Raw genomic sequence first — 15,853 nt, 5'->3', positions numbered from 1 at the left:
AATAACAAAAAATAGAATTGAAAAAAACATTTTCTTTAACTGAAATAAAAATAAAAACTAGAGTTTAAAAAAAAAAAAAAAAAAAGATAACTAACTGTATTTTGTGGTTACATTAAATTATATATTATTATATTAAACTCCCAAATATTGGTATCAGTGTTGTTCTGGCTTTACATTTCACACAATAAATCATGCATTCAAATTAATAAAAAATATGTGTAAAGCAAGGTTATTATAGTTAATGAAAACTAACAAACTAACGAAAACTAGAATTGAAAAAACATTCTCATTAACTGACAAAAATAAAAACGAGTTTTTAAAAAACGATAACTAAGTGAAACTGTATTTTGATGTTACAAAACTAACTAAAACTAACTAAAATTATAGTGAAAATGTCCTTAGTTTTCATCTTTGTCAACTTTTTTTAAACCTTTTTGGTTGATATGAAATCTATTTCATCTATCTGGTTTATGACTTAAAAATCTTATTGGGGCTGAGATGGATCAGACAAAGGAAATAAAGGAAACATTTATTGTGACCTTATTGAATCTGGTACCCAACAAATACCCCATTACAAAAAACTACAACTAACACTAAAACTAATCATTTTCCAAAACCTAAAAACTAATTGAAACTAGCAAACTCACTCTAAAAACTCATTAAAACAAACTGAATTTGAGAACAAAAAATCACAACGAAATTTAAACTAAAACTAATGAAAAATCCCAAACTATTATAACCTTGGTGTGTATGGATTGTGTGTATAAATCTCATGTCTTTTCTCTATATGCTGGATTTGGTCAAAATGACGCAATCTGGTGGAAAGTAGTAAAAATAATTTACAATTCCAAGGCCAAAACCCAGATTGACACTAAGATTGAATAAAATGCATGTATTGTGCTTTAACGTAAGTGAGATTTAAAAAAAAAAAAAAAAAGCATTTTGAATGGGTTTAATGGTGCATTTTTTTTAACTAATAAAAACTAAACTTCATGTTCAGTCTTTCAGAGGCCATGTTTTGTTATTTTCTTGCAACAATTGATTTTAAATTCTTCTCTTTGCAGGTATTTCAGTAGCAGACGTGTCTTCAGAAGACACGGAGCTGAGCCAGCTGCTCTGTGAGAGTCTGCTGGTTTCAGACACAAACATCAGTCCTGGAGGAGAAGAAGCAGCTCTGAGCGCCTGCAGCAGGCTGAGACACACTGTTGACACTCTACTGGAGCTGCTGAACCAGGCCAACACACAGGTAGAGCAGCTGCAGATACCTCAACAGACCCCACACAAACTCATTTCTTCTTGATAATATTATTATTGTGGCTGTATAATAAGTAGGGTCTCACATCTCTCTGTGATAAACTATTCGATTCGCATCTAGATACACGGGTTATGATACGACTCAAAAACGATATACTTTTATTCCAAACCGATTCGATACAGCCTGAAATGATTAGATTTTATTTGATTCTACAGTTAATATTTGTTGTAGATATTTTAGTGTGTCACTCACAAGTTTTAGATTTTATTTATCTTCTGATTCGCCATGGAGTTAAATATCTGTGGTCTTTTTGTTGTTCAGACCCACAATAAAACAAACATCTTTCTACATTTATAAAAATATAAAGTAAAATCGTTCTAGAAGCTTTTTCCCCTTTCATTATCTGTTACTTCCCCCATTCAGATTTATTATAGATGCTATTAAAGCAAAAAAAAAAAACAGTCTGTCAGCAAGAAACACTTTAACATCATTTGTCATTTTCGTTCAGTCTCACCTGAGGCTGATCATTCCTGAGTGCAGGTTTGATATGAGTGACATCATTTACATTTTCCCTTAATCATCTAACCTAATTTTCTAATCTTCACGTGGCGGTAGTGAGGAAAGCGGAGATGAAAAATAAGAGATTTGGCGGAGACCGGAGAGTTGCCGAACTGTTTTGCGAGCAGCTTCAGCTTTCGCGTTATTTTAGAGACGCAAACTGTTAGTGTGTGAAGCCGCCAACCGATTCCAAGTATCTCGATACCTGATTCATGACTCTACAACCGATTCATCTATGAATTCATGTCTGATTTGCTACCGATGCAGCCGTTTGTCTCACTTGTTAAACCGAATATCCAGTTGCATCGGTTTATCGTTCACAACCCTAATAATAAACATGTGTTTCTCACTTTTTCCTCCAGCTGGAGCAGACTCATGGTGTCCACCTTTCTCTGGAGGAGAAGTTCTCTCAGGGCCGGGAGGACTCGGCCCAGCTCCTCCTGCAGCACAAGCTCCTGTTGGAGCAGCTGGATGAGGAGGCCAAGCTGAAGAGTAAACTGCAGCTGGAGCTCCACAAGGCCGAGGGTGAGCTCTGCAGCATGTTGGCTCTGCTTCTCTTCACTAAAGCTGCTGCCAACTAGTTAATCCTCCGACTGTCACCACACCGCGCTCCTCTGATTCTGCCTCTAATTTCACTACTTGCACGTGAACATAACTCAACAATCTCTAATAATGTGCACGATTTTATAATCTCAAACATGTTGTTTTTGGCTTTTCACATGAATTACTTTGCATGGTACACACATACACTTTATTATAGTTTAATTTATCCATATCTTTCATATTGTAATGTAGTTTGGGCACCTTTCCTACTACACTCCACTTCTGTAACTCTTTTTCAGAAACTTCAAATACTATTTCTGAAATATGTATTTTTATTTTTAAGGTATATTCAGATCATGAAAACTTTCCGAAGCACTTTAAGACTTATTTTAAATTTAATTCTCAGGTTCACTCTTATCCAACGCGTCAATCTTTAGATCTTCATCCTCCAAGATTTCTGACATGCAGACATCAATTTATTGTTCAAATTAGGGAATAAATTATGGTTAAATACCTTTTCACATCTTGCAAAGGACTCCATCTCTTTAAAATGTTTCAAAAGATGTCTAAAAGCCCATTTAACTGCTGTTTTGAAATTCTTGTATTGTTTTTGTTATTGTCATTATAACTTGTTGATGTTATACATATTTTTTTACTATTATCAGTTCATTACTTTCTAATAACTATGACATTTTAGGTGGAGGTTTTAAATAAAACCCATCTGGGTTTTCTGCCTCTCCCTGCACTTTACACTATATGTTGTCTTTGTCATTTTATGTAGTTCTAACTGTGCAAATAAAAAAAAAGAATACAAAAATAACTAAATGATGTGTTCAGGGCTTCTGGAAGGCTACGTGGCTGAGAAAGCAGTCCTGGAGGAGTCTTTGCAGCAGAAGGAGGCACAAGAGGAGAGGCTGGTGGAGGAGCTGGAGGACCTGAAGGTGAAGCTGCACCAGACGCAGGGCCTCACCGCGGAGCTGCACAGCCTCAGACTGAAACATCAGGAGCTCAGCGAGGAGCAGGCTCTCCTCCTGCGCCAGAAGGAGCATCTCTCCGGAGGTCTGGGGGAGAGGGAGAAAGGTGAGCGAGGCGAGCACAAAAAACACGTAATCATTCGTCTCTGTCTGCAGAAAATGTTACATGTGTAGAGCAGGGGTCTCAAACTTGCGGCCCGCGGGCCAATTGTGGCCCTCGTGACGATATTTTGTGGCCCCAAACTTGATATGAAAGTTTAATGGGAGTTTTATATGAATGGCACTTTACCGTGTTGTGTGTGGAAGGTCCCTTTAATTACTTTTTTTGGCAATTATGTCTTTTTTTTTGTTAATTTGGTGTCTTTTTTCAAAAATAATTTTGTGTCTTATTTAATAATTTTGTCTTTTTTTTTTGTAATTTTGTGTCTTTCTAATAATTTTGAGTCTTTTTTTTAAATTTTTGTATTTTTTGGGGTAATTTTGTGTCTTTTTTTTGGTAATTTTGTGTCTTTTTTAATTTGTTTCTTTTTTTTAAATAATTTTGTGTCTTTTATTTAATTTTTTTTTTTTTTTTTAATTATGTCTTTTTTGGTAATTTTGTGTCTGTAGGTAATTTTGTGTCTTATTTAATAATTTTGTGTCTTTCTGATAATTTTGTGTATTTTTAAAAAAATATATTTTTTTGGTAATTTTGTGTCTTTTTTGTAATTTTGTGTCTTTTTTAATTTGTTTCTTTTTTAAATAATTTTGTGTCTTATTTGATAATTTTTTATTTATTTATTTTTAAAATTCTGTCTTTGGTAATTTGGTATCTTTTTTGGGTAATTTTGTGTGTTTTTTAAAATAACTTTGTGTTTTTTTTGCTAATTCTAGCACAAAATCATGTAATCATTCGTCTCAGTCTGCATAAAACGTTACATGACCTCTTAAGTGCGCTTGACCACACACATATAATAACACACATATAATAATGTCTGTGCTCAGATGTGTCTTCTCTCCGTAGGCCATTGGCTCAATTTAGATCCTGACGCAGGTTTGTGGGTCAGAGTGCAGTATGAGTGTGTGTGATGAGTGGGTGGGGGATGAATATGCAGTATGTTTGCAGTGCTGTGTGAGGTTGCCGTTTGTAACACTAGTTTGTAGCAAAGGCTCTTTGCGTGCTGTGTCCTTTTACCGCCTAAATAATGTTCTAGTTCAGAGCTGGCAACAAAAAAAATGCATTCAGTGCCTCTTCAGGACGAAAGGCACAGAATGTGTAATCGCTGTATGTGTTTTATTCCTAATATCTTGCCCGGTTTTAAGATTTCTCAGCGTTTGCATGGAAAAAACAATCGCCCTAACCTTCCTTTTTTATTTTTCAAGCTCTACTTGCAGAGACGGAGCGTTTAACCCAGGATAGGCTGGACCTGCAGCGGCAGGCAGAGAAGGACCACAGCTCTCTGTCGCTGCGCCTCAGGGCCCTGGAGAGGGAGCTGGAGGAGCAGGAGACAAAGGGCCTGGAGACGGAGCAGCACCACAAGACCCACACCGAAGACCTCATCCAGCGGGTCCAAGCACTCGAGAAACAGCTGAAACACGACAGGCAGTTTATAGAGGTGAGATTTTTTTTTATTTTTTATTTTTTAAACTTTCTTTTTATTGAACATTTTAACAAACATTTTGCATACATCTGGTATACATAAATCGAACCACTTTTTTTAATCAATCCCTGTTCAATGACCATGATCATTTTTGGAGAAATTCTGAGATTATAATGGGTGTGTATTGCACGGAATGTTCGTGTCACAGTGTGTGACATCATCGCCAGAGTGTAGAGGGAGAGAAAAAAATGTCAAAAAATGAATTTGAAAACTGCGCTCCAGGCCGCAAATTCCACTCTACAGAAATAATTTATACATAGAAACGTAGGAAAATTAGTCTTCTCCCTCACAATCCCCTGGTAAAGCTGTCAGAGTTATAGTTTGGGCGTAGGACGCACAGATGCGCCACCAACACCACCAACAGCCTCATTGGCTCCCGTATTAAAAATGCAGGAAGATTTCTGAAAAAGGGAGATGGAACGTTTTTTTTAGATGGCACTAACAAAGCTATTTTTTCATTTTTCTGGAAAAAAAACATGTAGACGTTCAGGAAGAACAGGTGTCAGTTAACTCTGTTGATTGCTTTGATCTTTGATGTGATTACAGATACACACACACGCACACATTCGCGTAAGCGCGCACACTCCTCACACATGCATACACATGCTTCAAACACACACACACGCGCACACACACACAGGGAACTTTATGTGATTTTCGCTACACACACACACACACACACACACACACACACACACACATTTTGAGGTTAAAGGGCATAGTTTGAAATCTCTGAAGAATATCATCATAGTGTACACATACCGGCAGTAGCCCCCGTGGCCCTTTCAGAATTTCCCCAGAGGAAATTTTCTAGTTGGTTTTACGTACTCTAGAGAAAGCTAACTTTTCCATCACATAAATATTATATATAACTCAACCCAGTCCTCAATCTTAAGTTCCTCCTTCTTCATCCACTTCCTGGTAATTGCTTTTTTGCTTGCAATCAACATTATTTTATACATGTGTTTGTCTCCTAATCTCAATAGAGGTGAGATTTTACGAATTAAAATCTGATGCTTTAAAAATTAAATTTTTTCGAGTGTAATTCTTCATGAATCTGCTCTCTGTTTGTCCCTTGAATTTTGCAACATTCTCCCTTTGCTTCGAGTGTTGTTGGAGAGCGTCACAGCCAATTTCGCATGTTGCTGCTTAATGTAGCGGACATCATCTCTCACATGGCTTGTTCTTGTGCATATAGGAGCAGGCTGTGGAGCGTGAACACGAGAGAGACGAGTTCCAGCAGGAGATCCGAAGCCTGGAGGCCCAACTCAGACAGACAGCCAGCGTGGATAATAAAGGACACAGGGTGAGGCAGCAACTATACACAGCAATATTTCTCACAAAATGTTCGTGTTTCCAGATAAAGAGTGCATTGCATTTGCAGTATGTGTTGTTTTTTTTGTGATGAGTGTCTAATTCTGCCAATGGGATTATTAACTATTGACCTGGAGTAAACATAACATACTTCCAGAGGTTGAAGTGATGAATGCATTGTTTGTTTGCCAATGAGCCTGACCTGTGCCATGTGTTTATCCCTGTGCTGAACGGATTGCTGTAGTTTGAGGACTTGGTTCTGCAGGTATGAAATCTAACGGTAGCATGTAGTTCTTCTCTTAGCTCCTCTGACTCTGTTGCATGGTGTGTATTGTGCATCATCATCATTTACGTGCAATCATCCACAGATTAAGGCTCTGTCTACACGTTTATAGATACTTTCCTCCTCCATTTCAAATAATATCTGTCCTGAGGACTTTGGCTTTACAAAAATGTTCCAAAACCCAAATGTGACTAATATGTGTAGAAGGAAACGAGTCATGCACAAATGTAAACACACCAGTAGTCAGCAGTGGTTAATGTTGTTTCTGGGCATGTGCAAATTAGGAAGATGATGTCATTGTTTCCCAAAAGATCAGTTACTGTGTACAGGCCTGTCACGATAGGACATTTTTTAAAAGATATATTTTCCCAGAAACTTTCACGATAAAGAAAGTATCATTGTATGGATGTTGTTTTAGTTTTATAACAATATTAGAGCATAATAACTACATCCTTTTTCCACAGCAGGTATTTTTTAAATCTTGAGAATATTAAACATTGGAATTGAAATTTGGAAAATAAATTTTAAAATACAAATAAGTAAACTACAACAAATACAAATAAAATACTTTCAGGCTCTGTTGACAAAAAAATTGCACTGAGATAAACCTTATGTTTTATATTAATTTATTATTAAAATAACATATAAACAGCTGGAAGGGCTGCTTGGGAAATGTATGTAATTTCTGTAATTTGTACTGCCTGTGAAACATTTGCAGTATTACTTTAAACACAACACAAAAAAGCAGAAAAAAAGTCACGCATGTAAACGGCAATATATTGAGTCCAGAAAAAAAACTATTGTGTCCATTTTTATATATTAGTTTATATATTAGATAAGTCGATATAGTAATTATCGTGACAGGCATAACTGTGTATCCATGTAATAAAACCGGAGTTTTGAAAAACCTGAGTCCTTAGAAGGTGTTCTCTAAAATCTCTTTATTTACTTAAAACTCTGTTTCATGCGGACTGAGGGCCAAAAAGTGGGGGAAAATATATTTTTTTCAAAAATATCTCTGTATACGTGGAGACAGAGCCCAATTCTTCCTGCTTATAAGTGCTTGTCATACATTCTACATTCATTCCCATCTCATCCTCCGTTTCTTCACATTCATTTCCTGTTTTGCACTTCATTTGTCTTTCCCCTCCATGTCGCTGCTCTCTGGAATGGCTTCCCTTCAGTTTTTCTGTACCAGCGGCTGCACGACCGGAATGGCTCATTTATCTACAAATCATGTAGCTTTGCACTGGCAAATCTCTTCCTGCTGCTTAAAACTGGAGAAACTTGTCATGCAAACTGTTGTCCCCTGTCCGTCTCTGCAGGTGGAGAGTCTCCAGGCCATCATCAAAGACAAGACGGACGACCACGCCTCCTTGCTGGCAGCCAATCAGCAAGCCCAGCGCGACCTCGCAGAGCGCAACGAGGAGATCGACAAGCTGGCCGGGAGAATCAGAGAGCTGGAGCAAGCACTGCTGAACAGCTCCGAGAGTAACAGATCCATCAGTCAACTGGAGCAGGAGCTCCACAGGACCAAGCTGAGAGAACAGGAGCTCACACAAGTAAGACAAACACTTGAAATCACTCTTTTTTTTTTTTTTTTTTTTAACAATGTTTTTATTAATTTTCAATAAAAACATACAAAACACACTTATCACACTATTTGCACAATGAAAAGCAGGCAAACCTCGCTGCATACACATACATACAAAATAAATAAAATAAAAAAAGTAAATATATACAATAATAATTACAAATAGAGAAGATTGTGTAGAGCATGGGTCTCAAACTCAACAATTGTGGCCCTTGTGATGATATTTTGTGGCCCCCACCTTGATTTGAAAGTTTAATGTGAGTTTTATATGAATGGCACTTTACCGTGTTGTGTGTGGAAGGTCCCTTTAATTACTTTTTTTTGGCAATTTTGTGTCTTTTTTTTTGTGGCAATTTTGTGTCTTTTTTTTTTGGCAATTTTGTGTCTTTTTAAAAAAAATAATTTTGTCCTTTTTTTAAATAATTTTGTCTTGTTTTTATAATTTTGTGTCTTTTTTAAATTTTGTTTTGTTTTTAATAATTTTGTCTTTTTTTGTGTCTTTTTTTTAATTTGTCTTCAATAATTTAGTTTCTTTTTTTAATTTTGTCGTTTTTTGGTAATTCTGTCTTTTTTTGGTCATATTGTTTCTTTTTTAAGTAACTTAGTTTTTTCTGTCATTTTATGTCTTTTTTGGTAATTTTGTGTCTTTTTTGGATCATTTTGTGTCTTTTTTAAGTAATTTAGTGGGTTTTTTTTGTCATTTTGTCTTTTTTTTGGTCTTTTTGATACTGCCTCCAGCGGCCCCCAGGTAATTAGAGTTTTAGACCCCTGGTGTAGAGAATACTTCAGTCTCTCTCCAAGATAGCGTGACCATCCTCCTGGCCTGCAGGAGGCCAAAGTTAATCAGTCTTGAAATCACTCTTTATGTTTTGCGCTCCGATTGTTATTATCTTTCTCATGAGTTTCCTCCCTTTTGTCAGGATAAGCAGGCTCTGGAGCAGCAGCAGCTGTCCAACAGGCTGCAGATCTCGGCGCTGCAGTCCAAAGTGGATGAGACCAGACACTGTTACCATGACAACGCCCGTGACCCCACCCAGGAGCTTAGCGATGCCCTGGATGCTGCTCAGCAGAGCGTACACACCAAAGAGCAAGAGGTCTGTAAGATTTTACACAAAGCCAGTGTTGGTAGCTTATATGATTTTAGGATGAAAATCACAAGTGGTGCTTGTTGTTGTTGTTAGATGCTTTTAGCTGCAGCGCCACCTTCTGGTACAGAAGTGGAGGGCTGTGCAGACTTGATCTGTCTTTTAAAGGCCACCACTACGATTAGACATTTCTAAAAGCTCAGAGGATGCATGGTTAGCTTAGAGTTTAAGATCCTCACAAATCTATACAACAATAAGGAGAAGAGAAAGAAAAGGGAGAAAAGGAAAAAAACATTTTTTTTCCCACATAACATGTAGAAAGGAGCCAATGGTTCCATGAGGGCAATAAGAGCAATATGGATCTGGGACGAAACCCATTTGATGTCTTATTCTTGGTGTAACATATGCCCTATGACATCACTTTAAATGTATATATCTATGATTTGGGTTTTTTGAGCCTCCAGAGACATTGTGCCATATGGCCTTCCAGTCTAATTCTTAATTCCCAAATGTGTTGTGTCTCTATCCCAGGCTTTCATTCCTGATGTTGGTGTGTATTTTTGAGAGTTGAATCTATCATACAGGGTTCGTACGGTGCTTGAAATTCTTGAAAATGCTTGAATTTTAATGGTGAATTTCAAGGTTTGAAAAGTGCTTTTTGGATTTTGGATTAAATGCTTGTAAATGCTTGAAATTCTTACTGTATTTCTCTTGCAATCTGACTATAGATAACTGCATTTTAAATGGAAAAAAATATATAAAATGAATAGCCTGTAGCCTATAATCTGAAATGAAGAGCGATCCGCCTGCATCTTCTTGTTTCTGAGATGTTTCTTGTTGCTCTCCCCTGTATCTTCTTACTGAAGGGAGTTTTTCTAGTTCCTAGTGGATGTGAGGGCTCCTGAAGTATTTGTGGGTCTTTCCTCCTAGATTCCCATACCAGTATGTTTTATGAGATTAGCAAACTACTTTTAGTTGTTCAAAGTGTAATAGCATTGCAGGTGGTATGGTTAAGTGAAATTACCCCTTTTAGTATCAAAGTACTCATCTAAAACATGCCATTTACAACCATTGAAAGGTCCTGGAAAAGCTTGAAAATGAACCTGGAAAGTCCTTGAAAAGTGCTTGAATTTGACCACTGAAAGAGTGTACGAACCCTGATCATAGAGAAATGACACTATCTGTTTTGGTGACTGCTGCACCCAACCTGAAATTAAATGATCCTTTAACTCTGACCGCCAAGGAACCCTGTAGGCTTTACAGGCTGATCTTATTCCAAAATAAAAGAAAAGAGAATGTTTGTCAATATTGTAATGAGATACCAACTCTTGGAAACTGAGTATAGCACTTGCCACACTAATGTCTTTATTTAATAACGTTCTGTCTCTTCAGGTGGAGGTGTTGCTCGGCCAACTGGAGATTGTTCAGAGGGACTTGAGCATCAAAGAGGTCGAACTGAAACACCTCACACTGCAGCTGGAAATGCTGACCAATCAGAATGCAGCTTATGTTAATGAGCTCCAGGAACAGATCGCTGCCCTCAAAGTAAGTTCTGTTTCACTGATATCTTTTTTCAAACTCGCGGGCCAATTGTGGCCCTCGTGACGATATTTTGTGGCCCCCACCTTGATATGAAAGTTTAATGTGAGTTTTATATGAATGGCACTTTACTGTGTTGTGTGTGGAAGGTCCCTTTTAATGTCTTTTTTTGGTAATTTTGTGTCCTTTTTTTTTTTTTGGTAATTTTGTGTGTGTTTTTAAATAATTTTGTCTTTTTTATATATATATAATTTTGTGTCTTTTTAAAAAAAAAAATCTTTTAAAAAAAATAATTTTGTGTCTTTTTTATAATTTTGTCTTTTTAAAATAATTTTGTCTTTTTTAATAATTTTGTGTCTTTTTTAAAATTATTTTGTGTCTTTTTTGGTAATTCTGATTGATTTAGATTGCTGCCCTCAAAGTAAGTTCTGTTTCACTAATATCTTCTTATATTTAGCTGCTTAAGATTTACTTATATTAAGACAACAGGGAGAAAAACAACAAGCTCTCTTTTTCTGAGTTTATTTCTTTACTCCTGCCCAAAACCATCTTTCTTCAAGTCAGACTGATTATTGTCAGACTGAAAGCACTTTCATAGATTTTCTCCCTCTCTGGCTGCATTTTTCTTTTTGCCTGTATTGAAAAGCTGGATGGAAGCTGAAGATTTCTGCATTCTAATGTCTCTCCCTCCTTTTATAGCAAAAGACCACAATGCAATCAATCAAAGTGATGAATAATTACTGAAAAGTCTATTTGTGGCTTTTAGGTGTCTATAAGAAATGGCTGAAGAGATAAATTGCTTGGCGTTAACTAGGGATGGGAATAATTAATCAATGATCGATTAATGAGTCAGTTCTGTGGCTGTGTGTGAATAAGCCAATGAGCTGAGAATTAAGTTGGATAAAGCTACAGTTTGCAAACTAAAAGTTGCAAAAACAATTATAAAACATACAGAAATACAAGAGTATTAATTTGAGCAAAACTAGCTTACTGTATAAAACCTTGCTAACATGAAAAAAAGGGTTTTCTGCCTCTTCCTGCACTTTACACGATGTTATCTTTGTCATTTTATGTAATTCTAACTGTGCAAATAAACCTAAACCAGATGTGGAAACTTCAAAAACGAGTAAACGTGAGATCCAAAAACACACCAGCAATTTTTTTTTTCTTCTAGCCATAGCTGCCGCCAAAGAGAATGACACGTAAGACTGTAACTTTAAAAGCTTATAAAAGAAAAACAATTAGGGCTGCAACTAATGATTATTTTCATAATCGATTAATCTGTCGATTATTTAATCGATTAGTTGTTTGGTCAATAAAATGTATAAAAATATCAATCAGTGTTTCCCAAACCACAAGATGACGTCCTCAAATCTCTTGTTTTGTCCACAAACCAAAGAGATATTCAGTTTATTGTCATAAAGGAACAAAGAATCCAGAAATATTCACATTGAAGAAGCTGAAATCAGAGAATTTGGACTTATTGTCTTTAAAAAAAACAGCTCAAGCCAATTATTAGATTATCAAAATAGTAATTATTGTTTGATTCATCGAATAATAATGCAGCTCTAATAACAATCCAAAAAAAGAAACTTCAAACTTCAAATGTGTAACTTGTGTTTTACCTCCTGTGTCTGACTCTGCTTGCAGGAGAACGTGTCTGCTCTGACGATCCTCCAGGAGGAGAAAGAGGAGCGGAGCGAGGTGGAGGACACCGAGGAGGAGGAGAACCTCCCCTCAGCATTACTGCAGGAGAAAAACCAGGAGATCGACCACCTCAACACTGAGATCCAAAGACTGGAACAGGAGCTGGAGAACAACAGAGACAACAAGGTCAGAGCACAGAAAACATGCAGGCAGAGTGGAAGTGACTATACAGTCTAACTGCAGTAACTAGCAAAGGGTTAAACTGAGGAAAACTGCTTTAAAGTTTAACATTTTTTAACTGGCCAGCCAAATGGGTTATAGGTAGATAAGTGTTATGACAATTATTTCTACATGTATTGATGATGTAATATTTATGCTAAAAATCATGACGACTTATTTGACCATTAACCCCAAAAATGTAGTTACTGCACTCTGGTTTTGCTGTAAAAGGTTCTAATAGTGATGATAAACAGTAACTATAATGTTGTTGTCTTCTTTCAGCTTTTATATTTAGTTTTCAGTGAATAAACATTTTTAAATATAATTTGTTATAAGTGTATTTAAAAGTGTTCAACAACTCTATTCAAAGATTTTTGTATTTTAGACTTAATATTGTAAAGTAATGTTATATTTTTGTCTTAATATTATAATGTAATGTTATATTCTAGTCTTAATATAATTGTATCTCACTTTTTTACTTCACTATCTAGATAATAATTTCCCTATCAAAAAAAATTCTATTATTCTTGTCTTCACTATTCAACACAATGAAGAAATTCAAGGCTACACTGTATCACAGTCAAAGTTAAGTTACTGCGGTCTGCTTTTGTTTTGAGTTGGATTTTGTAGTAACTGCAATTTTTATATCATTTTTTTTCTCTGAAATACAGTAAAATTGAAATCTAAAACTTTGTCATAAGATAAAACAGACATCAAAGACTTCATTTTTAGTTAAAACTCAATTTCCACCAAAAATGTATTTACTGTAGTTAGACTTTGTAGGGCAGAATAGTTGATGAGAAAACACTTTATTTACGGATGAATTTTTCTGATCTTTTGTACTAAAAGGCTTTGGAGGCGGAGCTGGAGGATCTGACCTCCCAGGTGGAACACCTCCAGTCTGAGGTGATGAGGGTTCGTGAGGACAAAGAGGAGGAGGAGGAGCGGCTCCATGAGGTCATCAGCACGCTGCAGGCCGAGCTCGCCACATTGGGCCCAAACCTGCACGAAGTCAGCGACTCTCAGGACTGTGACAGCATCAGCGCCTCACCGGCCCCCAGCCCCGAACCTCCCAAATACTCCCTGCAGGAGCAGCAGGCGAGGAGAGGAGGCCCGAACAGCCTGAAGCAGGAGCTCAGCCTGAGTCACTCCGCCTCCTCCCGCTCCCTTCGCTCTCGCTTCAAGGCCCTGCAGAGTCAGCTGGAGACGGCGGTGGCGGAGAAAGAGGGACTGGAGCGGTTGTTGCTCAGCCAGGAGGAGGAGTTCAGAGGTCACGGGGAGGAGTACGCCAGGAGGCTGACGGCTGAGAGGGAGAGAGCTGAGGAGCTCCAAGGTGTCCTCACTGTCAGAGAAGCTGAGCTGCAGGAAGTTAAAGCTCAGATGGAAGACGACACGGAGAAGAGGAAGCTCTCTGAGGAGGAGAAGGACAGCTCCAGGAGTCAAACCCTGCAGGAGGAGAACAACCAGCTCAGCTCTCTGGTTGCAGATCTCCAGAGGAAAGAGGAGCAGAGTGTCACTGAGATAGACGCTCTAAAAACTAGAGAGCAGGAGATGAAAAGGGAAATAGAAGCTCTGAGAGAAACCAGCCTCACTCTGGAGAGACAGGTCCAGGAGGTGCGGGCCGAGCTGGTGGACATGGAGGAGCTGGTGGCTGAGGAGAGGACGAGGGTTAAAACGCTGGAGGTGGTGAAGGGAGAGCTCTCTGCGGAGAGGGAGGCGCTGAGGAAGAGGGAGCGGCAGCTGCAGGAGGAGATTGAAAGGCTCAGACAGGAAGTGATGTCAATGAGAGCCTGTATCCAGGAGCTGACCGCTCAGCTCAACGAGAGAGAAACCAGTCAAGAGGAGGCTCAGAAGGAGGTGCTGGTGAGTGTCTGCTACATGGTTGCAACTGTAATTGTTTGTTTTAAAAAAACAATAGATGCAAATGTAAACCAAAATTTCAAACTAGGGATGCACGATTATGGCCAAAATGATAATCACGATTATTTTAATCAATATTGTAATCATGATTATTAATCACGATTATTCATCATGTTAGGGGAAAACATCTGTACTTTTAAAAAAACGATAGCAACAGTTTTTAGTGTCCGGTGCTTGTTGTAAACAAACAGAGATCGCTAAGTGAACACCTCCTGCAGCAGCAGCACATACACACTGTACTGCTACAGAGCTAACTGTTAGCCTGTTAGCACATACACACTGCACTGCTACAGAGCTAACTGTTAGCCTGTTAGCACATACACACTGCACTGCTACAGAGCTAACTGTTAGCCTGTTAGCACATACACACTGCACTGCTACAGAGCTAACTGTTAGCCTGTTAGCACATACACACTGCACTGCTACAGAGCTAACTGTTAGCCTGTTAGCACATACACACTGCACTGCTACAGAGCTAACTGTTAGCCTGTTAGCACATACACACTGTACTGCTACAGAGCTAACTGTCAGCCTGTTAGCACATACACACTGTACTGCTACAGAGCTAACTGTTAGCCTGTTAGCACATACACACTGTACTGCTACAGAGTTAACTGTTAGCCTGTTAGCACATACACACTGTACTGCTACAGAGCTAACTGTTAGCCTGTTAGCACATACACACTGTACTGCTAGAGAGCTAACTGTTAGGCTGTAGCACATACACACTGTACTGCTAGAGAGCTAACTGTTAGCCTTAACACTAAAACTAAGCATTTTCCAAAAAATAAAAACTGATTAAAACTAGCAAACTCACTCTAAAAACTCATTAGAACTGAATTTGAAAACAAAAAATCACAACGTTAGTTTTAGTTTTTCTGTAATGGGGTATTTGTTGGGTGCCAGATTCAAAAAAAGTCACAATAAATGTTTCCTTTATTTCCTTTGTCTGATCCATCTCAGCCCCAATAAGTTTATTAAGTTATAAAACCAGATAGATTAAATAGATTTCATATCAACCAAAAAGGTTTACGTATGAAAAAAGTTGACAAAGACGAAAACTTTCGAAAATTTTCACTATCATTTTAGTTAATACAGTTTCAGTTAGTTATCATTCTTTAAAAATCTCTAGTTTTTATTTCTCTTAATGAAAATGTTTTTTCAATTCTAGATTTTGTTAGTTTTCTTTAACTATAATAACCTTGGTTTGAAGGAGGTTCTAGGGGTTTTTATTCAGAAAAGTCCCTCAGATAACGAGGTAAACCTGCTTCAACAGGCCCCG

At 37.6% G+C, this 15,853-nt stretch overlaps 1 protein-coding gene across 1 annotated transcript in view; it reads left to right on the top strand.

The window, feature by feature from the left end:
* pcnt (pericentrin) overlaps positions 1-15,853 on the top strand; it is a 79,080-nt gene that overhangs the window by 42,065 nt on the left and 21,162 nt on the right. The window contains exons 36-46 of the mRNA XM_059353436.1: positions 1,065-1,246; positions 2,176-2,338; positions 3,194-3,436; positions 4,693-4,925; positions 6,169-6,276; positions 6,529-6,549; positions 7,893-8,129; positions 9,082-9,255; positions 10,639-10,791; positions 12,436-12,618; positions 13,501-14,514. Of these exons, the coding sequence (XP_059209419.1) occupies positions 1,065-1,246; positions 2,176-2,338; positions 3,194-3,436; positions 4,693-4,925; positions 6,169-6,276; positions 6,529-6,549; positions 7,893-8,129; positions 9,082-9,255; positions 10,639-10,791; positions 12,436-12,618; positions 13,501-14,514 (2,711 nt within the window). The remainder of the gene's footprint in view (positions 1-1,064; positions 1,247-2,175; positions 2,339-3,193; positions 3,437-4,692; positions 4,926-6,168; positions 6,277-6,528; positions 6,550-7,892; positions 8,130-9,081; positions 9,256-10,638; positions 10,792-12,435; positions 12,619-13,500; positions 14,515-15,853) is intronic.

Source organism: Centropristis striata, chromosome 16, assembly GCF_030273125.1.
Source record: "Centropristis striata isolate RG_2023a ecotype Rhode Island chromosome 16, C.striata_1.0, whole genome shotgun sequence".
NCBI classification, from domain to species: domain Eukaryota; kingdom Metazoa; phylum Chordata; class Actinopteri; order Perciformes; family Serranidae; genus Centropristis; species Centropristis striata.
Note: the sequence above shows the minus strand (reverse complement) of the source record. Positions and strands in the feature narration are given on the sequence as shown.